The 26,566-nt window shown below is 49.3% G+C and overlaps 1 protein-coding gene across 1 annotated transcript; it reads left to right on the top strand.

Moving 5' to 3' along the window:
• The first annotated feature begins 6,304 nt into the window (after window positions 1-6,304).
• On the top strand, window positions 6,305-22,913 carry LOC136158168 (annexin A8). Its single transcript, XM_065919935.1, has 12 exons — window positions 6,305-6,460; window positions 11,443-11,533; window positions 12,638-12,732; window positions 14,071-14,184; window positions 15,630-15,720; window positions 16,501-16,580; window positions 17,028-17,087; window positions 17,586-17,679; window positions 17,928-18,023; window positions 19,694-19,752; window positions 20,927-21,049; window positions 21,989-22,913. The coding sequence occupies exons 1-12, from the start codon at window positions 6,440-6,442 to the stop codon at window positions 22,046-22,048; spliced, it is 984 nt and encodes a 327-aa protein (XP_065776007.1). The 5' UTR covers window positions 6,305-6,439; the 3' UTR covers window positions 22,049-22,913.
• Window positions 22,914-26,566: the final 3,653 nt, after the last annotated feature.

The raw sequence follows: 26,566 nt of genomic DNA, 5'->3' as shown, positions 1-26,566 counted from the left end.
CTGAGAGCCCCAGGGAATTTGACTTTGGAGGCCAGTGGGAGACTGAGCCAGATTTGCCTGTGAGTGTCCAGGAGTCTCTGGTGGAGGCTTGACAGTTTGACCTCAGGCAAAACAACAGGGAGGGAACACAGTCCCATCTATTAACAGAAAATTGTGTTAAAGATTTACTGAGCGTGGCCCCACCCATCAGAACAAGACCCAGTTTCCCCCAGTCAGTCTCTCCCATCAGGAAGCTTCCATAATCCTCTATCCTTATTCAACAGAGGGCAAACAGAATGAAAACCACAATCAGAGAAAACTAACCAAATTGATCACATTGACCACAGCCTTGTCTAACTCAATGAAACTATGAGCCATGCCGTGTAGGGCCACCCAAGACAGACAGGACATGGAGAAGTTTTGACAAAACGTGGTCTGCTGGAGAAGGGAATGGAAAAACACTTCAGTATTCTTGCCGTGAGAACACCATGAACAGTATAAAAAGGCAAAAAGATAGTACATTGAAAGATGAACTCCCCAGGTCAGTAGGTGTCCAATATGCTACTGGAGAAGAGTGGAGAAATAACTCCAGAAAGAAGAGATAGAGCCAAAGCAAAAACAATGCACAGTTGTGGATGTGACTGGTGATGTAAGTAAAGTCCGATGCTGTAAAGAGCAATATTGCATAGGAACCTGGAATATTAGGCCCATGAATCAAAGTAAATTGCAAGTGGTCAAACAGGAGATGGCAAGAGTGAACATTGACATTTTAGGAATCAGTGAACTAAAAGGAACTGGAGTGGGTGAATTTAACGCAGATTACCATTATATCTACCACTGTGGGCAAGAATCCCTTAGAAGAAATGGAATAGCCCTCATAGTGAACAAGAGTCCAAAATGCAGTACTTAGGTGCAATCTCAAAACTGACAGAATGATCTCTGTTCGTTTCCAAGGCAGATCATTCAATATCAGAGTAATCCAAGTGTATGTCCCAACCACTAATGCCGAAGAAGTTGAAGTTGAATGGTTCTATGAGGACCTACAAGAACTTCTAGAAATAACACCCAAAAAAGATGTCCTTTTCATCATAGGGGACTGGAATACAAAAGTAGGAAGTCAAGAGATACCTGCAGTAACAGGAAAGTTTGGCCTTGGAGTACAAAATGAAGCAGGACAAAGGCTAACAGAATTTTGCCAGGAGAACGCACTGGTCATAGCAAACACCCTCTTCCAACAACACAGGAGACAGCTCTACACATGAACATCACCAGATGGTCAACACCGAAATCAGATTGATTACATTCTTTGCAGTCAAAGATGGAGAAGCTCTATACAGTTAGCAAAAAGAAGGCCAGGAGATGACTGTGGCTCAGATCATGAACTCATTATTGCCAAATTCAGACTTAAATTGAAGAAAGTAAGGAAAACCACTAGACCATTCAGGTATGACCTAAATCAAATCATTTACGTTTATACAGTGGAAGTGAGAAATAGATTCAAAGGATTAGATCTGATAGAGTGCCTGAAGAACTATGGACAAAGTTTCATGCCATTGTACAACAGGCAGTGATCAAGACCATCCCCCCAAAAAAGAAATGCAAAAATGCAAAATAGTTGTCTCAGGAAGCCTTGCAAATAGCTGAAAAAAGAAGAGAAGCAAAAGGCAAAGGAGAAAGGAAAGATATACCCATCTGAATGCAGAGATCCAAAGAATAGCAAGGAGAGATAAGAAGACCTTTCTCATTGATCAGTGCAAAGACATAGAAGAAAACAATGGAATGGAAAAGACTGGAGATCTCTTCAAGAAAATTAAAGATACCAAGGGAACATTTCATGCAAAGATGACACAATAAAGGACAGAAAGAGTATGGACCTAACAGAAGCGGAAGATATTAAGAAGAGATGGTAAGAATACACAGAAGAACTATACAAAAAATATCTTCATGATGCTGATAATCACAATGGTGTGATCACTCACCTAGAGTCAGACATCCTGTAGTCCGAAGTCAGGTGGGCCTTAGGAAGCATCACTATGAACAAAACTAGTGGAAGTGATGGAATTCCAGCTGAGCTATTTCAAGTCCTAAAAGATGAAGCTGTGAAAGTGTTGCACTCAATATGCCAGCAAATTTGGAAAACTCAGCAGTGGCCACAGGACTGAAAAAGGTCAGTTTTCATTCCAATCCCAAAAAAAGGCAATGCCAAAGAGTACTCAAACTACCACACAATTGTGCTCATCTCACATGCTAGCAAAGTAATGCTCAAAATTCTTCAAGTGAATCTTCAACAGTATGTGAAATAAGAATTTCCATATGTTTAAGCTGGACTTAGAAAAGGCAGAGGAACCAGAGATCAAATTGCCAACATCTGTTGGGTCATAGAAAAAGCAAGAGAGTTCCAGAAAAACATTTACTTCTCCTTTATTGACTACACCAAAGCCTTTGATTGTGTTAATCACAACAAACTGTGGGAAATTCTCAGAGAGATGGGAATACCAGACCACTTTACCTACCTCCTGAGAAATCTGTATACAGGTTCAAGAAGCAACAGTTAGAACCAAACATGAAACAATGGACTGGTACCAAATTGGGAAAGGAGTATGTCAAGGCTGTATATTATCACCCTGCTTATTTAATTTATATGCAGAATACATTATGCAAAACGCCAGACTGGATGAAGCACAAGCTGGAATCAAGATTGCCTAAAGAAATATCAATAACCTCAGATATGCAGATGACACCACCCTTACATAGAAAGCAAAGAGGAACTAAAGAGCCTCTTGATGAAAGTGAAAGAGGAGCATGAAAAAGCTGGCTTAAAACTCAATATTCAAAAAACTAAGATCATGGCATCTGGTCCCATCACTTCATGGCAAATAGATAGGGAAACAATGGAAACAGTGAGAGACTTTATTTTCTTGGGCTCCAAAATCACTGTGGATGGTGACTGCAGCCTTGAAATTAAAAGATGCTTGCTCCTTGGAAGAAAAGCTGTGACCAACCTAGATAGCATATTAAAAAGCAGAGACATCACTTTGCTGACAAAGTACCACCTAGTCAAAGCTATGGTTTTTCCAGTAGTCATGTATGGATGTGAGAGTTGGACTATAAAGAAAATTGAGCGCTGAAGAATTGATGGTTTCGAACTGTGGCGTTGGAGAAGACTCTTGAGAGTCCCTTGGACTGCAAGGAGATCCAACCAGTCCATCCTAAAGGAAATCAGTCCTGAATATTCATTGGAAGGACTGATGCTAAAGCTGATACTCTGATACTTTGGCCACCTGATGCAAAAAACTGACTCATTGGAAAAGACCCTGATGTTGGGAAAGGTTGAAGGCAGGAGGAGAAGGGGACAACAGAGGATGAGATGGTTAGATGGCATCACTGACTTAATGGACATGAGTTTGAGCAAGCTCCAGGAGTTCGTGATGAACAGGGAAGCCTGGCGTGCTGCAGTCCATGTGGTCTCAAGGAGTCAGACACGACTGAGCAACTGAACTGAAGAATAGAACCTAACATCCGACAAGAACTCTAGCTTGGCCTGGCAATATACTGAGCCCCTCCCCAACACCATATCACCTTCTGCCAGCTTCATTGCCATGTGTGTTCTTTACAGTGCCTGTCGGAGCAGTGGGAAGGGCAGGTCACAAAGATTTCACCCATAAGGACCCCACACTGAGTGCTCGGATGCTCACCCCAGGGTGCAACTAGCTGGACCCAACTCGGCCGGATACCCAGGCCAGGGCTCACTCAGTAGGGCTCAGGGAGCCCTGTAATTTCAGCCACCCTCTTTCTGCCTGACTCTGTGACATCACATGGCCATCCCCAGCCAGGTAATCCAGGGGAAGAGGATCACTCCCCGAGGCAGAGGCACACAGCCCAGGCCAGCAAGCTGCCCATGACTACCCAAGAGTGAGCAAAGACTATTCAGCAGGAAGAAATAGGCACATGGGCTATAAACACAAGAGGATGAGTGAGAAGTTCCAGAACAGACATGAGAAAGACACAAGATGTAAGAGGCCCACGGTGACATGATGTCAGTGGGTGATTCTGAGATGGGTATGTTGAGCCAAGGGAACCCAAAAGAGCAGGTGAAGACCTTGGAGCTCTTGTCTCTGACATGAGACGTACCCAGGTGAGCCCAAAGGGCAGCTGAGCCTCAGAATAACTGATGTGAAGGGGAAAGAACAGAGGCCCAGGGAGGAGTCCTGAAGGATAGTTTGCTTGCAGGAAAGAGATGAAAAAGAATGGTCAGGGGTGCTGGGCATCCCAGAAGCCAAGCCCAGAACTTCAAAAAGAAGGTGAGGTCTTGACTGCAGAAGCGAATCAGGGCGGAGCCTGAGAAGGGGGCACAAGTGCTGGTGGGAATAGGTCACGGAGGGCAGGTCTTCGGCAACCTCACTGCGTCACTGTGAACTACGGGCCCTCAGAAGGCAGGGCCCTGTCTGACATTCTCTCTGCACCAAGTTCTGTGGCCTGTCTTTGTCTAAGAGTCCAGCATTTCTTTCTGAGCTTGGCGCAGGGTCACCACACTGATGACCTAGCTAGAGTGATCCTCATAACTGACTTTGGCCAGACTCCTCTGGAGGGTACCGAGTCCCCAGAACCTGACCCTCATGAGGTGACATGGGCACGGCCTCCATGAGCAGCTGAGGTCCTGAGAAAGCCTCACCAGGAAGGACACCACGGTTTTGGCCCCCATGGCTCCCAAGGAGGGTGCAGGGTTTGGGGCCCAGGGAAGGCCCTTTCTCAATCCATGTGACCTGAGATGGACTGCAATCTTCCTCTCACAATGGCATCTCGCAGCCCTGTGTGATGACCCACCCCCAGTTCTCACAGCCGTCCTGGGCAACAGCTGCTTGCTACAGCCCGGCTGTCTACCCAATATTCTGTAACTTGGCCCAACTCCCACACCACCCACTCCAACCCACACTTCAGGAAGGAACAGCTGGGGACTCGGTGTGAATAGAGAAACAAGCGCTGGAGCCAAGATCAGGAAACCAAATAGAGGGGTCAGTTCTTACCTGTTACCCTTAAGAAATAATATTCATATTTTACAAGGAAAATATAAACATAAAATTTTTCTCTGCCCTTTGATCTCCTCTCTCCCCCAACCATGCATTGTATTAGTAAGTCTGCATTATGCATCGACCAAGACTCCCGGGCCACAGAAACAATTACTCACCCATGAAATGCAACATTCTCCTAACACCAGCCAGACAACTTTTTAAGAGATAACATTCCTTCTTGATCTTGTAAGGGGTCACAGGCACTTAGATCTGGATTGTGTAAAGTGTTCATAGCATGTCATTTAATGTACAGCCTTCTGCCTCAAAAAACTTTTATAACTATGCCTTGGTTTCTAATGGGCAGAACTTTCTGAGTTGCTCTCTCTGGTCACAATCTTTAAATTTGGCTCAAATAAAATTTCCCAATTCTTTCTTAGATCGGATGATTCATTTTCTATCAAAACTATGGAAGATTTCACTGAACATGAGTCACACCACAGTGGGATTCCTTTTCTCTGGGGTTCTAGGAGCAGTGGGGGTTCTGGAAGCCCTGGGGAACCTCTCAAGGATGGAGGGGCTACTGAGTAGTCACTAAGGCAACATCTTTACCCTGAAGGAGGGGTTAAGAGGTGGAAAGTTGAGGCATTCTAGGCAGGGGCCCCAGGGAGAGTAAACTCCAGAAAGGAAAATATTCATCTCTTTCCGGGAGGTTCCTCCCTCCTTTGGCAGTCAATTCATACTCCAGGGCGAAGGACAGAGCAAGCAAGTCAAAGGGGCCTGGTGGATCCTGTGGCTTCTCCCCTCAAGAAGTGTGATTCACGCAAATTATCTTAACTTGGGAGTTTCCATTTCTTACTATACTACATGGAACACCTACCTGCTTCTTAGGGTTGTGACAAAGCTTAAAAGGGAAAGAGTTCACATAGTGATTAAAGAGGTATCTAGGCATAGAGACACCCCAATATGTAGAGGATGCTATTACATTATGACTTTTGCAAAGCTCTTCATTGCATTGTTTACTGTGGAGATGCCTTGCAATAAATAGGCCCCTTTTTTATATAAATCAGGTCTAGCAAAGAGTGAATAAACAGCCGTATTTACTAAGTGTGGCTTTCAAAGGTTGGAACTCAGAATTTCCAGTCTGTGTAACAGCCACAGCTCAAACATTTGGCAGCAAGTAATGGATTTCCAAGGGCAGGTCTGGGCTGGTGCTAGGTGGGGCCTGAAAGCCACAAGAGGAACCCAGAGTTGGCCTAGCCCAGGGGGTGGGGTCAGAGGAGGGTTGGTCCTGGGTGGGGCCTGGGGCCTGCCTGCTGGTACTACCACACCCCACCCCAAACTGCCTGCTCTTCTGAGTGCAGTGGGGTGAGTGTGCAGCGTCGCTGAGTGGAGAGAGGGCTGACCAGTGTATCTTCGTCTCCCTGGGGAAAGGTGCCAGCGAGGTGGACGACATGGCCTGGTGGAAAGCTTGGGTAAGTGCAGCGCAAGCAAAGAGGGAGTGTTCCCACACAGTGTTGGTCTAGAGAGAAGTCAACTCAGGCAACATCTGCTGCCTGCCCGGCCAGGCACTGGACTGGGCTGCCCACTGGGGAGGAAGACAAGGAGATACTGCCCCAGCCCCATGGATGCTCACGGCTGGAAACAATGGAAACAGGGGAGATGGACAGATGAAGGAACCTCAAAATGCACCTGGGGAAGCTGCGGGGCTGAGAGAACCCAGGTTGGAGGGGTCAGGCTGCTGGAGGGGAGGGGGAATCATGGTTAAGTGATCTGTGTGTCTGTGTGTCTGTGTGTGTGGTGTATGTACAAGTTCACAGAGAACCAGGTAAATGTTGCCTTTGAGAGGGAACAGCATGTACAAAGGCTCAGAAGAGTGGGAAGCTTGGTTTTAAAGAGAAATAGACCTGAGGGTCCTGGATGGGAGGGTAGTGGATCAGGGGAGATGTACCTAGAGAAGCAGGACAGGGCTGGGTCCTACAGAGCCACCCATGGCAGGCAAAGGAGCTTGGGCTCTCCCTTAAGAGCAATGGGGAGCCATTGAAGGAACTTGAGCTAGAGAGCATCCTGAGTGAATAAGCTGATGTTGGAGAACTCATCAATGTCCACCCCTCAGGGGATGGCAGGACAGCCTGGCCCACAGAGGTTTTTAACAGTTGAAATCTGTGAGTGAAATTTACAGTGACAGATGGCTGAGTTAGGAGGGACGACACATTTTGCCCCTAAGTCTCCTGTGTCCAGGTGAATGCACAGATTCTCAGGAGTGTTTCATCTGGGTTTGAGTCCAAGGCTGTCTCAGCTAAGGAGATGAGAACACAAAAGGGGAGGAAGATGAGGAGCCGGTGACATCCCCCACTCAATGAGGGAGGGGGGGATGTGCTCTGCACACCTTCTTTCAATTCATCCCCAGGCAGCCCTGGGGCAGAAAGGCTGCTCTTTCCACTTGACGGAGGAGGAAACTGAGGCTCAGTGACATCTAGTGACTTGCTCAATCCCACAGCTAGCAGGCGGGGGTCTAGTGTGAACTGGGGTCTCTCTCTGTCCCCCCTCCTAGGCTCTCTGTGAGTCTCAGTGGGCACCCTGGGCTTACCCCAATTCAGGAAATCTCTTTGTCACAAATGTCACTTCCCAGGAGCTCTCAGATTCAGACAAGCTAGGCTGGGACAGGAGGGACAGAGAGGAGGCCGGGGCAAGGTAAGGTGACTGTCTGGCCCTGGCGAGGCAGCCAGGACAGCTCAAGGGCCAGGGTGGCCTCCAGCTTCATCCCGGCTGATGGGAAACAAGCCTTTGAGGAGGCAGATGTGTCAGGAAGAACCTAGTGCTGGGCACATTCCAAAGCCCAGGGTGGCTTGATTCTGGGCCTTGCTCCCAAAATCAGGGGAAGGGTAAAGGCCCATCCTTGTGGCCCACCCAGGCAGGCAGGCAGGCAAAAGCCTCCTTGTAGAGACCTGGCCAACCTGGAAGAATGACAATGACACTTCCTGAATATGTACTGTGCCCTGGACATTCTTGTGTCAATCTCTCACTTGGGCCTCAAGACATCTCTGCCATAGGAATACCCCTTATTGACAGATAAGGAAACGGAGGCACAAGGAGGATAAGATGGCGTCCAAGGTCACCACACTAGGAAATGCTGGAGTCTGGGTTAGACTGAGCAGTCTGATGTCAGAGCTCAAACTCTCTGTGGCTTGGCAACCCACAAGTCAAGGGCATCAAGATCATAGGTAGGCCCCAGGTGAGACTAGCTGAGCTTCCAGTGAGGGACAGATGACCTCTGAGCCTCTAACAAGACCAGGACTGGACCCGAGGGATGTGAAAGATCAGCTCGAGGGAACCTGACTGTGCCTCTCTTATGGAGATGGCGCTTTGTCTCTCAAGTTCTCCCCGGCAGACTTGTGACTGGAGAAGGCAAGGGTGTGGCAATTCACCTGAGACCTTCACAGATACATAGCAGATGGAGAGGCACAAGCCAGACTGAGTCATCTTTTCAGTGAAAATGTTCTGTATGGACTGGCTCACTCTGTACAAGACCCAGGAAGGACCTAGGCAGACCTTTCCTCCAACATGGTGGGGGGTGGGGTGGTCTTGAATATTGAATATCAAGAGCTCCAACACCCAATGCTCACAACCAGAGGTCTGACTCCTAGGAAATTGTCTGTTTCACCTGTAAAACCTTTGTGTGGAAAGTGAGGCTGAGGCTTCTCACTGCAGTGAAATCACAGGCCCCAGAAAGCTATTTACAAACACTGCCTCTGGAGCCCAACCTCAGACCCGCTGAATCCGACACTCCGTGGTGTCTAGTGTATGTGGCCTGGTGTGTCCCTGCTCCACAGCCCCTGAGTGCCAGCCTGGGGCAAAAGACAGGAGGAAAGCTTCTCCTCCTGGGTGGCCCCCAGAGCTTAGCACTGAGATCTGAGATGACCCAACACTCACAAACAACTTGCATTCCTGTAGGCAAGGTTTCCTTCAGGGAAGAGTTCTGAGAAACCTCAGTGTCTGGAAAAGGTTGAGTCATTGATAGCAGGGGGGCGGTAGACAGCTGAGCTTCTGAGTCAGGCTGTGGGTTAAGTCCAGCATCACCATTTACTAGCTGTATAGCCTTGCCAAGTTCTCCAAGCCCAGTCTGTAAAATGGGGCATTCATAACTACCTAATGCAACTGGCAGAGACGTCAAAGAAGAGCATTGCATCTAAAGTACCTAAAGCCTCTAAAACACAAAGCCTGGCACATAGGACCTGCTCAAATCTTTAACAGTAGTAACAGATGCTTGTGACTCCACAAACAAGGGTTGTGATCTATGTGTGCACCCAGCTGGGCAACATCTGGGACCACACAGGTTCTCTGGATCAAATTGCCACAAGTAATTACTTCTAATAATTTCTTCTATGAAACTTGGTGCTAAAGAAACAAAGTAGGAAAATCTGTCACTAGATACTTGAAATTCAAGCAAAGGATATAGAAAGACTTCTTATCTTTTGCTCAAAAGAAATATCTTTACAGATATACCATGGATGGGAAGCTGCTCTGCATTTTCAGGGACTAGTTAGAGCCAGGAAGGAAGGAAAAACAGAAGGGGAAACAGGAGGAAAAAGGAAGGGAGGAAGGATGGATGGATGTGGTGACTGGATGGGTGGATGGATGAGTGGAATGATGTGGTAGTCGGACATCTGGTTAGCGAATGAATGAGTGGACTGGTGGCTGGATAAGTGGAAGAGTAGATGAGTGGATGAGGGGTGGATAGGAGGAGTAGTTGAACAGGCGAATGGGAGACCAAATGCAATGGGACTAAATTCCCTTCCATTTGAAGGGTCTCTGAGTCTCCTTCAAACTCAGTCCCCATCTCCAATCTCCCTCCACTCCTTTATTGCCCATCTCCCAAAACACACACTTAAGAGGGATCATTCATTTGCACCTGAGAAATTCTGCAGCGCACATCTCAGGAGCCCTCAGGCAAGACTTGGATTAGAGACTTGGAAATAAAGGGCCTAGGGACTTTGGTTATCTGGTTTATTTCACAGCTTTCAGAACATCATGCTGTTTTTTCTAAAGCTAACTCTCTGCCCCTCAAGAGCCTGAGGACTTGGAAAGGCCCAGGGATGTCAGGATGCTCAACTGGGTACCCTTGCCCTCTACTATCTTATAAGCGACCACTTCTCAAGGAGAGGGCAGATTGAGCTCAAACTGTTCCTGGCTTCCCAGCCTCATCTGCACACTGTCCTTGCAGCTTTGAGCAGGGCTGTCCCTTCCTGTTGCCTGCCAGTGGCTCTAGAGGGACCTGGGGGTGGCTGGGCCTGCTGCCTGCCTCAGACGGCATTGCCTAAGGGAGACACAGCCTGATTCAGAGCCCACGCCCCAGCACAGCGGCAGGGATGGGAGCGGTTTTGTGGCTCTGGCTGGCGCCAGCCTGTTAAAACAAGAGGCCTTTCTGCAAACAAGGGGCCTTTCTGCAGAGGAGACAAGGCAATCCCACAGAGCCCCCAGGGAAACCAGCAGTCCCTCACAGTCAGGCCACGGTCTCTGGGGTACCCTTCCCTACACAGTTAATGCCTTGGAGTGACCAACCTCTGGGTCATTTGGCCTCACAGATCTCTCCAATGATGAGATTCCATCATTGTGCCCTGTCACCCCAGTAAAACCATCGCTGGACTCTGAAGGATGCTCCCACTTCAGCATCCCCCACCCCCAAACCCCTGCTGATTCTTTTTCAGGGCAAGCTCACTACCCTAACTCTATTCTCCCAAATTTTTTGTTGTTTTTATTTTTATTTTCCTTAAAGTCCATTGATCATCACAAAAACCCAGGAAGGGCAAGTAAGGAGGAAACAAATGTCTAACTGAGGATCTAAGGACCCAGAGCTAGAGAGGAAACAGGGCGTGGGACTGGGGTGTGTAGAAGGGGTTGGAGGCGTGGTCCCCATGGAGCAACTGGCCATGGGAGAGCTGAAGGCTGGAGTCCAGTCTCCAGACACTCTTCTTGCTGTCCCACAATCAGCACGGTGGCTCTGGAAGTGGCCACAGTGCCAGCTAGCTGTGAGGTCTTTCCCTACACTATCTGAGCCTACAGGCCCCAACTGCCCAGGCCTGGCACTAGGGCTGAGAGCTGGGATTCCATCTCTTGGGGTGGCACTGACCCAGTCCTCCTCAGAAGGCCCTCCTTCCAGGCCTCCCCTTGACCAAAGCGCTAACAGGCACATGAGGCCTCTGCAGCCCAGACAGGAGGGGGCTGTATGGCAACTTGATGCCAAGTAGACAAAGATGCCCCTTCCTCAGCACAATCTGCCAGAAACTAGCATATCCAGAAGCTGCAGCCTCTGCTCACCCCGGGAGGACAGGCAGGACCAGGATGGATGGAGGCTCAGCCGCTGGTCGGCAGGGGCCAAGCCCACCCCACTGAGGCAGCTGCAAGGTGCACTGCTTTCCCCCACTTCTGCTCTGAGCAGGCCTGGATTCTCTCGCAGGTTGAACAAGAGGGCGTCTCAGTGAAGGGCAGCCCCCACTTCAACCCAGATCCTGATGCAGAGACCCTCTACAAAGCCATGAAGGGGATTGGTGAGTGGCCTTGAAACGGGAACTCAGTGACTCTCTGGGGATCTGCCCATTCTGCTCAAGACCCCTCTGCTCACACCCTTGGGAGTCAGGGTCTCCCCATCACCTACTGGCACCCAGAGAATCACACAAGGCCCACCTTCCCCAGCACAGGTCTACACAGGCCCGAAGACTGGAGGTGGTAGGGCGGTTGTGAGTAATGGGTGTGGGAAGCAGGAGGTCACCTGCCATGTGTTACTGCACGCCCATGTGCAGGGACCTCCTCTCACTCAGCCTGAGCTTTTGCACTTGTAGAATAGCCCCAAGGAATCTGGGCCCTGTGTGTCACTGTGAATTTCAGATGGGACAATATTGGCAATTGTGGGGGGGCCTGACCTAGGCCCAGGGGGCTCCAGCCATGCAGACTCTGCAGCATTTCCCCCCACCCGGCTTAGACTGGCCATGGGGTCGGCTCCATCCTGCCTCCAGTGTCTTTTTTCCTAATGGCTGGCCAGAGGCCGGTTGGGATTAGGATAACCCGGCCCAGACAGCCCTCATGTTGTCACCCTAGGCAGGATTTACCCTTTCACTGGCTCCAGCTGGTGAACTGGGGCATTAACAAAAACTGCCATTCCCAGACAAACTGAGAAGGAATTTTCTGTCCTCTGCTTCCTGTGAAATCTTTATTATTGTCTCCATTACCCAAAGAAAAATGCAGTGGCTTGGAGAGGTGAAGCTTCCTGTCCACCCAGCCACTGGGCCAGGAATCAGATCTGGTTTTCTGGATCCTCTGTCCCCACCATCCCCCACAGTCACCAGCGCAAGGGAGGTCAGGGCGGGAAGTGAGCTCCAAAGGCCCTGGGCGATGTCCAGAGCAGATCAGATGACCAGAGGGGCCTCAGAGTCCGTCACTAGGCGGCCAAGCCTGGGCTGCACCCACACTGCATGGGCCAGGGGTGGACAGGTAGATTTTCTGTCTGTCTTGTCCACACCATGAAAATCATCAGGTTTGGGAGCTTTCCAGGTGGTGCGTCCCCACTGCTTGGCCACCATGCAGCTGCCCTCCCTCCTCCCCAGCCCTCATCAGCCCCTGGGGAAATGGGGGTGCTCATGCCATGCCCCCTGCAGGGACCAACGAGCAGGCCATCATCGACGTGCTCACGAAGAGGAGCAACGCCCAGCGGCAGCAGATCGCCAAGTCCTTCAAGGCCCAGTTTGGCAAGGTAAAGGCGGGGCAGGTGTGCTCAGGTGGGCTGTGGAGACTGCTGCTGCCAGAGACAGCCTGGAAGGCAGCACCATGATGGACGAGTTCCGGCTGGTCTAGAGCCCAGCCCACTGGTGACACGGGCATTTGGGACATATGCTAAAAATATGGTGCATTTTATCTCTGAAAATCAGATTTACCTCATCATCCTGTGCTTTACCTAGAAAACTTACTTACAGATGGCTCCCCACAGCCCTGACTTGGGCCAGCCTTCTGCCCCCCACCCCACGTTTCCCAACCTCTCTCTCTCTTGCTCCTTTACATTTGCTCCAGGGTCCAATCCCTGAACTATTTCCCTGCCTCTACACTTTGCTTGTCCAATTTCCTGAGCCTGGAAGGCCCTTTTCTCTCCCACATGCCAGGGATGCAGGACAGACTCGGCCCTGTGCCGTGCGACAGGGCTGTCTCCTCACATTGGAGCTGCCATTCGTGTACAATTTCCCTCTTGCCCTGGGGGAAATCCAAGGGCAGGGAGCACAGTCTGGCTTTGTCCCTCCTCCCACTGCCCCCAGGACAGAGCCAGACATTGGTGTGCCAACTAAAGAGAGCAATAAATGCATGCAGTCGTGGGAGCTGGAAGCCTCCATCAGCACACATCGATAATGTGGACATTTAACCCAGAAAGACGAGTGGCAAAACCCAAACACTGCATATAAGAAACCAATATGCTCTTCTAAAAAATGATTTCTCTCTCTTAACCTTCACAACTATGCATTATTCTCTGCATTTGATGTTAGAGGAGACTGATGTTCTGAGAGGTAAAGGATGTTGTCCAAGTCTCCAGAGCCTGTAAGGAACAAGGTTGGGTTTGAAATCTAGATCTGAAAAGGCCCTTGGTCCTTTAGCTGTGAGAAGGTCAGCTGTGTGTGGCCTTGTGGTTTCTTGCAAACACAAGTGCCCTTAGAAGGAGACATGCATAAAATAGATTCCTTAATTCATTTCACTCATTCGTTGAGTGTCTATGGGCTAAATGACAGGGACTCAATAGCAAGTAATGACAAACTTATATTTCGGGATTATGGTGTGTCCTACACTGCACTGAAAACGGGCTTGACATCTCTCTGCCAATCCCCTAAGCAATGGTATGAAGCAGGTATACCATGGTGTCTATTCCACAGGAAAGGATAATGATACTCAGAGAGGCTGAGTTGCTGGCCCAAGAAACCCCAGCCAGCACCAGGACCTGGCAGAGCCTACTTGGGAATCTAGCCAGAGCCCCCGGGCCCCACAACCATCCTTGCCAGCACTCCAGTGGGTGCAGCACACGGAATATCACCGTTCCCTCTTCCTGCCTTAGAATCTCATCGAGACCTTGAAGTCGGAGCTGAGTGGCAAGTTCGAGAGGCTCATCATAGCCCTCATGTACCCACCATACAGATACGAAGCCAAGGAGCTATACGATGCCATGAAGGTAACCAAGCAAGTGGGGTGGGGGAGGGGCAGAATCACTTACAAGGACTGAATGGGGGGATATGCCCAGGACTCCTTTCCCCAGAAAGCCTGGCACAGGGAGCTCCAAGCTCTCCTTGAGCCACTGTTTGGAATGAGCTCAGCGAGCTGGCAGCTTGCTGCTCATGAGACCATAGAACGCATTTCAGGACTTAGTAGAACGTAGGTTCTTTCTTCTGTCTCAGAGCAGAAAGAATTTGGTGAGAGGCAAAGTGACAGTTAAGAAGTGATTTATTAGAATAGAAAGCTTGTGAGGTTAAGTGGGCTACAGTTTTATAATCAAAGGAAAAGTGGGGAGGGGGAGAAGACCATCTTCTTCCTCATTCTTGACAGGATGTCAAACTTCAATCATCATTTCCTCCTCCATGATAGGTAGGGGATTTTTTGTCCCTAAATAGTCAAACTGGGACTGTTTGAAACAGTGGAAGTGAGCAAAAAGGCTGTAACGTATACTAAAATATGGTAAATTATCTCAGTTTTCAATATAAGGTCTCCTTTTCCTTAATTTTTGTTTTTAATGCAGGCAGAAGAGCCTGTCCTAGGAATCATTAACTTACTCAGCTCACTGGGCAGAATGTAGGTCTCATTCCACCATTGTTTTATTGTCTGGGGGAATGTCTCCTGCTTCTGTTGCAGTTTTGTTGCTAAACAAGGCTGCTTGGTTTTGTGGTTAAGCAAACCTGTTTTCCTAAGTGATCATTAACTTACAGGGGTCTCCCATACTTTTTTCTCTACTGACCATCCCCTAGTGGGATTAACTATTTAATCACCTCCTTTGTCTCTTAACTCTGTTCCTATCACTCAGACTGCCACCAAACGCAGACTGGCCTCCTGTGTCACCTGGTCTTGATAAAGCCAAAATCAGTCCTTCTCAGGACACCACTAGACCAAGTGTGCAGGAATTAGGAACCAGCCTCTGCTGTCTCGTGCCTGGTTCTCCAATTTCCCTTTACTTCCCATTGCTCCTTTTACATTTGAAGATGATTCAGGAGTCAGGACCAAGGAACAATAATCATCTCCATGGAAAGGTCACTTACTGTGTACATGGACCTGCTGGGCATTTTACATCTATCACCTCCACCCCCAGGTGGGGATGATTTATTATCCCTGTGTCCTGATGAGGATCCTTAGGCTCAGGGATGTCGAGCAACCTGTGTGGGAACACCCAGCTAGGGAGGGGCAAGCTGAGACACAGTTTTCCCATCACATCACTTGCCCGTAACAGCCACCACTGGAGACAAATGCAGGTGGTTTCCTCCAGTAAGATCCTCGAGCAGAGGCCTCCCAGCAGAGCGATGACTAATTCTTCCTAGGGCTCTTCCTTGTGCCTCTTGACAAAAAAAGGGTGTGGACACAGCAGGAGGGTGCAAACGGTCCTCTCCAGTAAGCAGAGATTTTTATCCACAGGGCATAGGAACCAAAGAGGGTGTCATCATCGAAATTCTGGCTTCTCGGACCAAGAACCAGCTGCAGGAGATAATGAAGGCATATGAGGAGGGTAAGGGGCCTGTCACAAAGAGAAGATGTGGGCCCTGAGTTAAAGGCTAGCTTGGGAATGGCCATGAGCTTTGGCAGCGTAGCAGGGAATAAGAGACAAGAAGTATACAGGGCCACGTTGGAAAGGACTCTTAGAGGGCTTTTCCACACATGGGTGCTAAGCACCCACTCTGTGCCAAATCCCATGCCTGATAGTGAGGTCAGATATGGCTCAGGCTTAGCCGCTAAGCTCCCTAAATTCACAGGCTGCTTGCTGGAGGGAAGGGCATGCAGACACTAAACTCTGCCCCTTGAGAGTGTGGCGGTGCTGCGGGCCACATAATTTTTCAGCAGTGGGTGGTGGGGCTGGTACCTTCCTGTCTGGGCATAGGCTGACCCCAGGGACCAGGCAGGGCCCCATTTCAGCAGTGGGGGATGTGGAGCCCACTCTAGCTATCATGGAGTCCATGGTATGCAAGGCAAAGCCCCTCTTCCTCAAGGTCTGCCTGGTGAGGAGTCTGTCTGAAGGTTCTGGCTTTGATGAGCCCCATGATGAAATGGAGCTTGATCAGGCCCTCTGGACTGTCCCATTGTGTTTTGAGCCTGGCCGGCAACCCATGTTGCTTCCTTGCTCTGAACGACAACCAGTGGGGAGCCTCTACTACTCAGACACTTGCACAGTGCAGACACTGTCTGTACCAAAGACTCACCCTTCCTAGAAGGTTTTAGTCAGGAGGAGTATGGGAAACGGGGCTGAGAGGGGAAGAGCAGGTCTAAGTGTCATGGTCCTGATCCCCTGCAGACTACGGGTCCAATCTGGAAGAAGACATCAAAGCAGATACCAGCGGCTACCTGGAGAGGATCCTGGTGTGCCTTCTGCAGGTATCACAGCCCCGGATCCTGGGAACCCCCTGTCTGGGGGACCCCAACCACTCCCCACTCCCAGAGAGCGGCTCTCGGGCAGAGCTGCTGGGGTTGGGAGAGGTAGGGGCAAGGGTGTGGTGCAACCACTGGGGCCTGGCCTCACTGGGTTCATCCCAGGATGGTTGGGAGGTCCTCAGCGCAAAACCCCTGCACCTCTCCAGGAAGCAGGAGAGGGCCCATCACTGGGCAGGTCCTGAGCACCAGGCCCCATGCCAGGCATGGTGCTTACTTTTGCTCAATGAATTCCCCATCCCCCTCAGGGCATTTCTTACAACTCTCATTTTACAGATGAGAGAGCCAAGGCCCAGAGAGGATAACTGTCCACCTGCCTGCCCAACTGTCCCCTCTGCCCAGGCTGCCCTCCTTAGCCAGCCTATCTTACAGAGTTACCTCTCCTGTTTCTAGGGCAGCAGAGATGACTTGAGTGGTTATGTGGACCCAGGACTGGCCCTGCAAGATGCACAGGTGAGGCTACCCCTCAGCGGCTTTGCCTTCCGGGCCACCTGGTGCCACCCTCTGCTATCTAGACTCCAGGTGGGGCAGTTGGGGAGGAGGGGGTTCTCTCTGCAGGCCTTTATCCTCTGATGTCTACAGAGGGAAGTGAGAGTGTAGGGGAGGAAGGAAGCTGATTTGAGTGGGATCCGCTGAAACTCTGCCCTGGCAGGACCAGCCTATGAATCTGGGGATGCTGGGCCTCCAAGGCCCAGATGTGTGCTTTCACGTCTCTATAGATCTGCCTGCTGGCAGAGTGCTTATAACTGCCTAGAGGCAGGGTGAAGCCCAGGGTAAGGCAGGGCAGTTCCTAGAGCAGCCCGAAGAAGAGAACTGAACCATGGGAATAGCAGGCTCCCCGTCAAAAAGATGATCAAGCAAAGGAGAATGCCGACCTGGCAGGGTGGACTGGGGGTGGTCCTTCACCCCCTTGCTCACCTTCACTGGTTGTCATGGGTGTCCCGATGCCAGGATCTGTACGCAGCGGGGGAGAAGATCTGTGGGACGGATGAGATGAAGTTCATCACTATCCTGTGTACACGGAGCGCCACACACCTGATGAGAGGTACCGGGGAGGCAGGGCGGCGATGTCAGGACCATGAGGGATGGGCGCCTCTCCCTTCATACTGAATACTCAGTGTGTGACCGTGTCAAGACATGGAGTTGGGGAGAGAGCTGAGGACCCCGGTACCCTTTTCCCAGCAACCAAGTGGAAGTCAAGGGTGGTGAATTGATGTATAGTCTCTGATATAAGATGTTGGGGGATGTCAGGCTGAGATGCACATATCGGCTAAGAGAAGGCTCTCTCCACAGTGTTTGAGGAATATGAGAAAATTGCCAACAAGAGCATTGAGGACAGCATCAAGAGTGAGACCCATGGGTCGCTGGAGGAGGCCATGCTTACAGTAGGTAAGAGCGCCATGCTCAGGTACACATGTGTCTCCCAGCCCTGGGGCTCAGTGGAGGGGCAGCATCAAAGGGCGAAGGACCCAGAGCTCAATAGCAAGTGCTGGGTCCCTGTGCTAACCATCAATCAAGGTAAACCTCCATATCAGCCTCCACTCTCAGCATGTACCATCCACCCAGGACACTGGAGATACTGGGGAAGACCAGGAGTCCTCAATGTGTTCTGTTCTGCCCAAGATCATTCCCTGTGCTGCCCATGTAGTTCCCAGCCCTGTGTATGTCATTGTGCATGAATATGTGTGTGAAGGTGTCTGAATACGTAAATGTATGAGTATGCACACATTTGCAGGATTGCGCAAGACCCGGGGCTATGCTCACCCACAGCAGCCACACAGAGAACATTCTGGCTTTGATTGTGAAGGTCCCAAAAAGCCAACTAGCAGGACCTCAGCCAGGGGTCTGTTCCCCGCCTCAGTTGCTGATTGAAGAAAGGATGATGTGTAGTTGGAGTCCAAACTGAGTGATGGGTCATCTGTTTCTAGGGGAACACTGAGAACCTTCCCCCACGCTTGAGGTCAGATTCATAGAAGGAGGACCCATTCCAGAGTGCAGCCTGGTGTCCAGAGCCAAAGTGACAGGCAGAAGAGTCATTGCAGAATGAAGAACTGAGGCCCAGAGCAGAGGGACTTCCCTCCTCCCTCCCATAATAGAGCCAAGGTCACCTCCACACCAGGTTGTCCCCATTGGTTGCCAAGTAGCCTGGGAGCTTCACAGTATGTCCTGGTCCCTAAAAGTTGATTGGGACATCTGACACTCCCCAGTCACCTTTGATTGCTGTGATAAACCTAATCTATGCCAGAGCATCTAAACATGACCCCTACTCTAGTCTCAGCTTCCACAGGCAGCCCCTGCCTCTAAACAACTCCTAAATAAAATCTACAGGCAAGGAAAAGCAAGACCGGGCAGTGCCCTTCTGGGCTGGACACTTTCCGTTCATTTCTCCTTGAAGACTCACATCACTGTCTTCACAGGTGAGGACAGTGCAAGGCAGGGAGATCAAGTCCCTAACACACAGTGCCTTCAGGCTGGGTTCAAACTCATGCCTAGCTCCCTCAGAGCCCTCCTCTTTCTGCTGCCTTGGGTCAAAACGCCAACCTCCCCGCCCAGACACTCAGTCCCTAAAGCAGCATCCATGAAAGACGGTGTGGGCCAGGTGCTCTGGAGCCAAGCCCCGTCTGTCGCAGGGGAATTCAATCTGCAGGGGTCCTCTGACCAGTGACCCTCAGAGGCCAGCGGTCACCATAATGGTCGCTGCTCCTTGGAGCTGTGTGGATGGACTCTTAGTGAAGCTGTCGCTGGAATGTAAGAGCCCAAGGACTCCCTTGGTGGAGCTGTGGCCCGATGGGCCAGACCAACCCTGTGGGCCCCAGTGCATGTCACATCCTGCCCTTTTGTCTGCCTGCTCTGGGCCTCGGCACCTGTGCCCAGCGCGCTGGGCTTCCTTCCCTGCCCCACCCCTCCTGACACAGAGTCGTTCAGGACTAGGCAGAGCACCAACAAATAGGCCAAGATTTGCACAACCCTTAGGACCCAAAGCAAGACATAAATAAATAAACATGTATACAATGCTGCCTACAGCCTCTGGTTGCTAACACAACTTTCCTGTTTGCCAGTGAAATGCACTCGGAACCTCCACAGCTACTTTGCGGAGCGCCTTTACTACGCCATGAAGGTAACTGTTTTGTTTTCTCTGTGCCTAACCCTCAGTCCTACATGGCACCAGTTGCAAAGCCAAGGAGCTCAGAGCCACCACCCAATTCTTCCACACTTGGGTCTCCTCTGATCCCAACCTCTTGTGGATCAGGCTGGTTTTAGTTCTCAGTGGGCAAATCAAGGCTAGGGAAGGGAAGCCACATCTCCTGAAGGCTGGATTTGAGCAGGTGCGCTCCCAGGTGTTCATGGCACTGAACCTTTACCACAGTCCTTTGACACTTCATGATGCAATCTGCCCTCCCATCTGCCGCGCCCCCCCCCCGCCCCCAGAGATGATGGAACCGTGGTCAAGGTCACATAGCTGATACATGGCAAAGCCTTGATTTGAACCCAAGTCAGTGAAATTGTCCTTTTAATTTATTTTATTTATTTATTATTGTCCAAGTGGCTTCCTTGAGAAAGCACAGGATTGCCAGGAGGTCAAGGCACCCTTTGAATGGACACATTCAGAGGGAGACTGCCACACACAGCAGTTCAACTTTGCTGCGTGTGCCAGAATGCCGATCTGGGTTTGCCTATTGCCCAAAAGGCTGCACTGGTCACTCAGACAGCAGTTCAAATGCTCATGTTAGGTGCAGGTTGTGGTATCTGGAACCACATTGGAAGAAAGATAGTCAAACTAATTCCTGAAGGTTAAGGTGAGTGCCCACCTTTTCTGATTGATGGTTGTTAACATTATCTGAAGCAAGAACCCCAAGCCCTCTGGTTGCATCTGTCTAGGGAAATGAAAAAGGGTGTGGGATCCCTGTGGCCATGTGGCTCCTCCTGACATAAGAGTATTCAAGGATGAAAGTGAGAGGGATTGTCCTGTTTGTGAATTGTCCAGTTAAGCAGAGTTCATGATGTTACTGCCCTAGGAAGAGGTCTTATTCCTGGAGCAAAGGGAATTTTGTGTCCGGAATCAAATCAAACACACACTGCAGCCTGGGACATTTGGCTACTAATAAGAAACAATATGAGCAGTGAGCAAGGAGAGATCAAGGGATCCCTCAGTGCATCCCTCTAGTGCTTCACAGTCGTTCCTGTTTCCCCATCCTCTACAAAAGCCCCCTGGACCCAACATAGATTTGTCATTATCACAAAGATGGACCAGGAAGGCAGGAAGTGATGGTTGATTGCTGTGTTTTATCCAGGGAACAGGGACTCTCGATGGGACCCTGATAAGAAACATCGTTTCCAGGAGTGAGATTGACTTAAATCTCATCAAGAATCAGTTCAAGAAGATGTACGGCAAGACCCTCAGCAGCATGATCATGGTGAGTCATGAGCTCCCAATTCTAACGCCAGTTTGAAACAGAGACCTTCTAGGAAACCTGACTGCTGAGACCAATACCATCAGTCACATGTGTCCATCCCTTCCCAGGGAGTATCACACTCTTGCATTCATCGCTGTGTGGTACATACAGGGATCAGCAAGGAGGTCGGTGTGACTAGTGGAGATCCCTGTTCACCCAGAAAGTTAGCTTTGCCTTTGCCTTATAGTTACCCCTTTGAAAATGACACACCAAATCCTTGCAGAATGAACCATATCTGAAGAGCCTATGAGAGTAAATAGTTTAGGAGGAATTGAGGAGTAGCATTCAAATACAGATTTAAGTAGTCCTGGCAGCAACATTTAAAGGAGATAAATCATATGAGCTTCAGTGGGTTGCCTAACATGATTCCCATTAGTGAACGTTCTAGAGTTGAGAAAATGCAGAGCAATTATCACACTGCTGTAACTTCAAGAGAAATAGCTCTTCTAGCTGTTAATGTCAATTGAGACCTTGACAATTTCATTAATGAAAGTCAAGTCATGAGAAATATATCCCTAAGTCTTCACTGGCTACTAAGTCAAGTGTCTAGTTATTCTACAAATGCCTATTGTTCAGTATACTTTTCAAGAAACACATAGCTTATGAGATGTTTAAAAGACATTTTGCCTTTCACAAGTTTCAGAATGCAGCAATAGGTGGTCAGGGTGAGGGGTGGGGGGTGTGTGGTAGCAGTAGGAACAGCCTAAAATGGAAAACAAGGAAAAATAGGGTGACAGTGTGAGGGGTGGCGGCATAGGAACCAGTACAAGTATGTGCCAGGACTCCCCCCAAGAAACACAGCTCCTAATAATAAGAGCTCCTGATGGTGGTGACTCCAAGCCAGGTCAATGTCCTTCTAACCAAACTCCCTTCTAAATCTCATGTCCCTCCTGTCCTCAGGAAGACACAAGCGGTGACTACAAGAATGCCTTACTGAACCTGGTGGGCAGCGACCTCTGAAGCCTCAGAAGGACAAGAGCAGAGGCCAAGAAGGCAGAGTCACTAGGTCCTGCTTGCTCAACCTTGGCCATGGATGGGGGTGGGGGTGGGGGAAGCCACAGCACAACTTTCAGTCTTCTATCTCCCAGCTTCTAGCACTTTCCACCCAGTTTCTCTGACCCAGAAGGAAGGATCAGCCTGGGACTCTTAGCTCTACTGTCCTTCCAAGTCAATTGCAGGTGTGAGCACATTGCCAACCTTAGGATATACTGTGCCTGATCTAACAAATACCTTGATGTGAAGGAGTCTGCAAGAGCTTGTAATCGTTTCTTTCTCCCTACACAAGCACTTCCCAAGCCTGCCTGGTCAGAGCCCCCTAGGCACAAGTTACATAAAGATTCAGCCCCACCCCCATCTACTAATCTAGATCTGCAGAGAAAAGACCAGAGAATATGGAATTTTAATAAGTGTCTCAGCTGGTATGCCTCTCTTTCAGACAACCAGAGAAGGCTGTGAGAAGCTATTTGTTTCAGAGCACGTACTCATGGGCAGCTGAGAAAGGAACACATATATCCAGGCCAACTGGGCTGTCTAACATTCATTCACCAGCTTCATCTAAAAATCCTAGGCTATAGGTAGAAGAGAAATTCCCTCATCATCCTACTAACAGAGAAAGCTGAAAATAAATGTCCTGACACAAAGACACTGTGTTTTAAGAGGCTTGGGCTTCTCTAACTCTTGACAAAATTAGGTCCTCCTTCTTTCCATGACAGAGCATGGAGAATCTCTAATGCTAACCAGTGGCAATGGCAACTGATTACAGGAGAAACTGAGATGCCTGTGTTGTGCTTTTCAGAATAATAAAGATTTTTACATTGGAATATAAGTGTCTTTGGATTTTTAGCAGTGACCAAAGTAGGACCACTTGAATTAGCCAAACTGAACCCCATAGAGCCTACTCTCCTGATTATGCCATCTAGGGCCACAAAGCTTATCTTTTTCCATTAACAACATTTCTAATCTCTGAATACATCCCACATATTCTGCCAAGACTTCTTCTGTCAAAATCAAATGTCCCTGATCCCTTCAACTTTCCCTCCTAAGGCCCAGTTTGCAGTCAAGTCCTCTGAACATGCTCTAGCTTGCAAACTCCCTTCTAGAGTACAATCCCAAGAACTGGGTTTGTTTGGTGGTTGGTTGGGTTTTTTTTTCAGGGCTAGACAATAAGATTATGCATCCATGTCAGGTCCAGGTTCATGCCACCCTGGTGGGATTTCAATCCACTTACAAGCATCTTGTCAGAATGCCTGTCAGGGATCCATAGGCCAGGACCAGGCTTTCCTCGTGCGGGTCATCACATCACAATAATGCTTTGTTAAAGTGCAGATCAGTATGCAGCTTTGGGAAGGAAATACCTGGGAGTGAAGAGTGAGGCAAATCAGTGGGGGTTTTAAGTTCACATAGAGGAGAGGTAGATTCTGGCTGTGCATTGCACTGGTTCTGTGACTCTGACAATCACTTCACACATGCAAGTGTGTGTGAGAGAAAGTCTTAGATTCCTTAGCTTTTCCTGCACGGGTGGAGACTCAGTTGTAATCACTGCTTTCAAGTCACCCCAAAGCGAGTGGTAGAAAACCATCATTTTATGAGGCTCCTGGGTTCTGTAGGCCAGGAATTCAACTGGAGCACAGTACGGGTAACTTGTCTCTGCTTCAGCAAGACTGAGGACAGTGTTGGGAAGACCCAAAAGTCAGGAGAACACTAGGGCAGGTGCCAGAATCATCTGGAGACTTCTTTACTCACAAGTTGGGTGCTGATGAGATGGCTGGAAGGCTGGACTCCTACATGCAGCTTCACCAGGATGGGGCTCCAGGGTAGTGGGAGCACTTCCATGGTGGCTCAGGGCTGTATTACCTTCTGTGACAGAGCCTCACAGAGATCACTTCCATGGTGTCCTGCTGGTCAAAGTCACCATGAGCCAGCCCATCTCCAAAGTAAGGAAACACAATCCCCATCCATCAGTGGGCGAATATCAAAGAATTTGGTGGCCAATTTCTTAAACCCTGAACAAGTGACTTAAATACTGAACCACTCATGCAGTCCTTTGTGCATGGCCACTGTCTACAGGGCTGGATCGGGGTCCAAGGGGCCCCTGAAGGGTCAGGTTTCAATCCCTACTGCTGGGTTTCAGGGCTATCTGTCAAGTCCCAGGCAAGGCCCTTCGGTGGTGATGATTCTTTTCTTCTATTTTTGGCTCAGGCCCTCCCCTGAACTTTCTTCCAGTGCTGAGTCACTGAGTCACTTTCGGTCAAAGCCCTTTAGAAAGGATCCCTCCACCCTGCAATCCATTGGAATGCTAGTTCTCTGGGTAGAGGAGTCCCTTGGGGCCCACCCCAAAACCAGCCTGACATGCCCAAACAGAAGCTGCAAGAAAGCCTGCAGTCAAGAAGACAGCCTAGGAAACACGGTGGTGTCCAACTATGTGCCCAGCAAGGCAATGTGTTTAACAGAACCATGCAGTTCACCCATCACTCCTGATGGAGCAGAATGGAGGACTCCTAGTCCTCACAGGGATGAAACAGGAGGTCTCTTCAGATTAGAGGTATGCTCTCTCTTCCTGGGGTCACAGTTAGAGCAACCAGGGGTCATGTGGCCTCCCTGTGATGTGGCTCCTATTTAGCTGAGGGCATTCTCTGGAGAAGGGACCAGCTGACTTTCATGGCTCCTGGGACAGAGGGCAACGGCTGGCAAAGGGACCTGGCCAGGACACTGGTCGTTTCCTCTATATCTCTAAATCATTTTTGCTGGACAACAGCAAATACTTCTGATAAAAACTAAAATACTTTTTGAATACTTCTGATAGATCAGATACATTCCTAAGGTACTTTTGCAATTGCTCTTCTGTATAGTTTTGTTTTGTTTTGTTTTAATGCATCTATGGTCTTCAAGACAATTGAGAGTCTGATCAGTTTGATTTCAGTAATGAAGGAAATGACAGGGTATGTGTGCCCCGCTCAAGGCTCTGTAATGAAAAGTGTTGTTTTGTTTTCTAACTCTCTACAATACATTATGAGGGGCTTCCTAGGTGGCGCAATGATAAAGAATCCACCTGCCAATGCAGGAGACACAAGTTCAATCCCTGGGTCAGGAAGATTCCCTGGAGGAGGGCATGGCAACCCACTCCAGTACTCTTGTCTGGACAATCCCATGGAGAGAGGACCCTGGCGGGTCACAAAGAGCCAGACACGACTTCGAGATTGAGCAGCACAGCACAATACTTTGTATACAGATGAACTTTCTCATTATCCACAGATCCAGGGTTTCTCAATCTCTGAAGCTGCATTCGTTTTCTTCCACTGCAATGGTGGGGAAGAGCAGAAATCTAGTCAGCTGAGTTCAGTTTGTTCTACGCATGATTTGAGACATTATTTTCACTGGGCACAGGATTCTGTGAGATATCCAATGGACTTTCATAAATTCTTCTTCTGCTTTTACTATCCAGAGAGGATGATCTTGTTAGCAAGTAAGAAATCTCTCTATTACATGGATTCACTGCCCTTATAGCATCAGAGGATAATTATCTGATTTTGTGTCTCCTTCCAAAATGCTGTGAGCTCCTTTAGGGCAGAAACTTGGTTTTGCTCATTTGTGAACATGCAGTGGCTAGCACATAGCGGACATTCTGTGAATGTTTTTGAACAAATAACAACAAGCAAGAGTATGGATTTGGAGAGGACAGAGGATCCAATGGCCATCAAGCCTGAGCTAGTCCTTCATCATCTCTGATTCTGAGAAGATTTTCTGGACCCTTTGGATTTCCCCGAGGAGGGACTCAGCCAACCCAGTGAAAACAGCCCTGAAAAGGATTTAATGCGGAAGGAACTTCTCGCAACTCTCTTGGCACCTACTTAGCACCAGGCCCTGTTTCAGATTCTGACACTGCAATGACAAACAAGCCCAGCAGAATCAATCCTTGATTGAGCCCCTTTATAAGAGCTCACCACCTCCAGCCACTATCCCATGGAAATGCAGGCAATGGCCAGAACCAGGCACAGGCCCACACATGCCCACCAGAGCTGACTTCTTACTGCCAGAGGAATAGGGCCAGTATGCTGGGCCTGGCCTCTTTCATGTTTCTCCTTGAGCACCAGGTCACTTGGCTGGGGTTGAATACTTGGACAAAATCAGGATTTCTTGGTAAGACACAAAAGGAAGAATAGATTTGGAGGCAACATCCTACATTGTCTGTTACCAAGCAGTCTACCTGTAACCAGTTTGGAGCTGGCCAGGTAAGCCTTCATAAAGAAGGAGATGCTTGAGCAGGGTCTCAAAGGATGACTCACTGCTTATCAGTTGGACAGGACAGGAAGAACATTCCAGGCAGAGGGAGAAATGCAAACATCCAAGAAGTCTGGTCTCTATCAGACAACAGGGATGATATGTTCATGCCAGTGGAGCTGGGAAAGTCCAAAGATAAAAATGCCAAAGGTCAAGTCAGGGAGGGCTTGAGCTAGCAGGCTGAGAGGTTCAAACTATTTC

Source organism: Muntiacus reevesi, chromosome 2 (genome assembly GCF_963930625.1).
Source record: "Muntiacus reevesi chromosome 2, mMunRee1.1, whole genome shotgun sequence".
Lineage (NCBI taxonomy): Eukaryota > Metazoa > Chordata > Mammalia > Artiodactyla > Cervidae > Muntiacus > Muntiacus reevesi.
The sequence above is the reverse complement of the archived record's forward strand: the minus strand, read 5'-3'. Positions and strand labels throughout refer to the sequence as shown.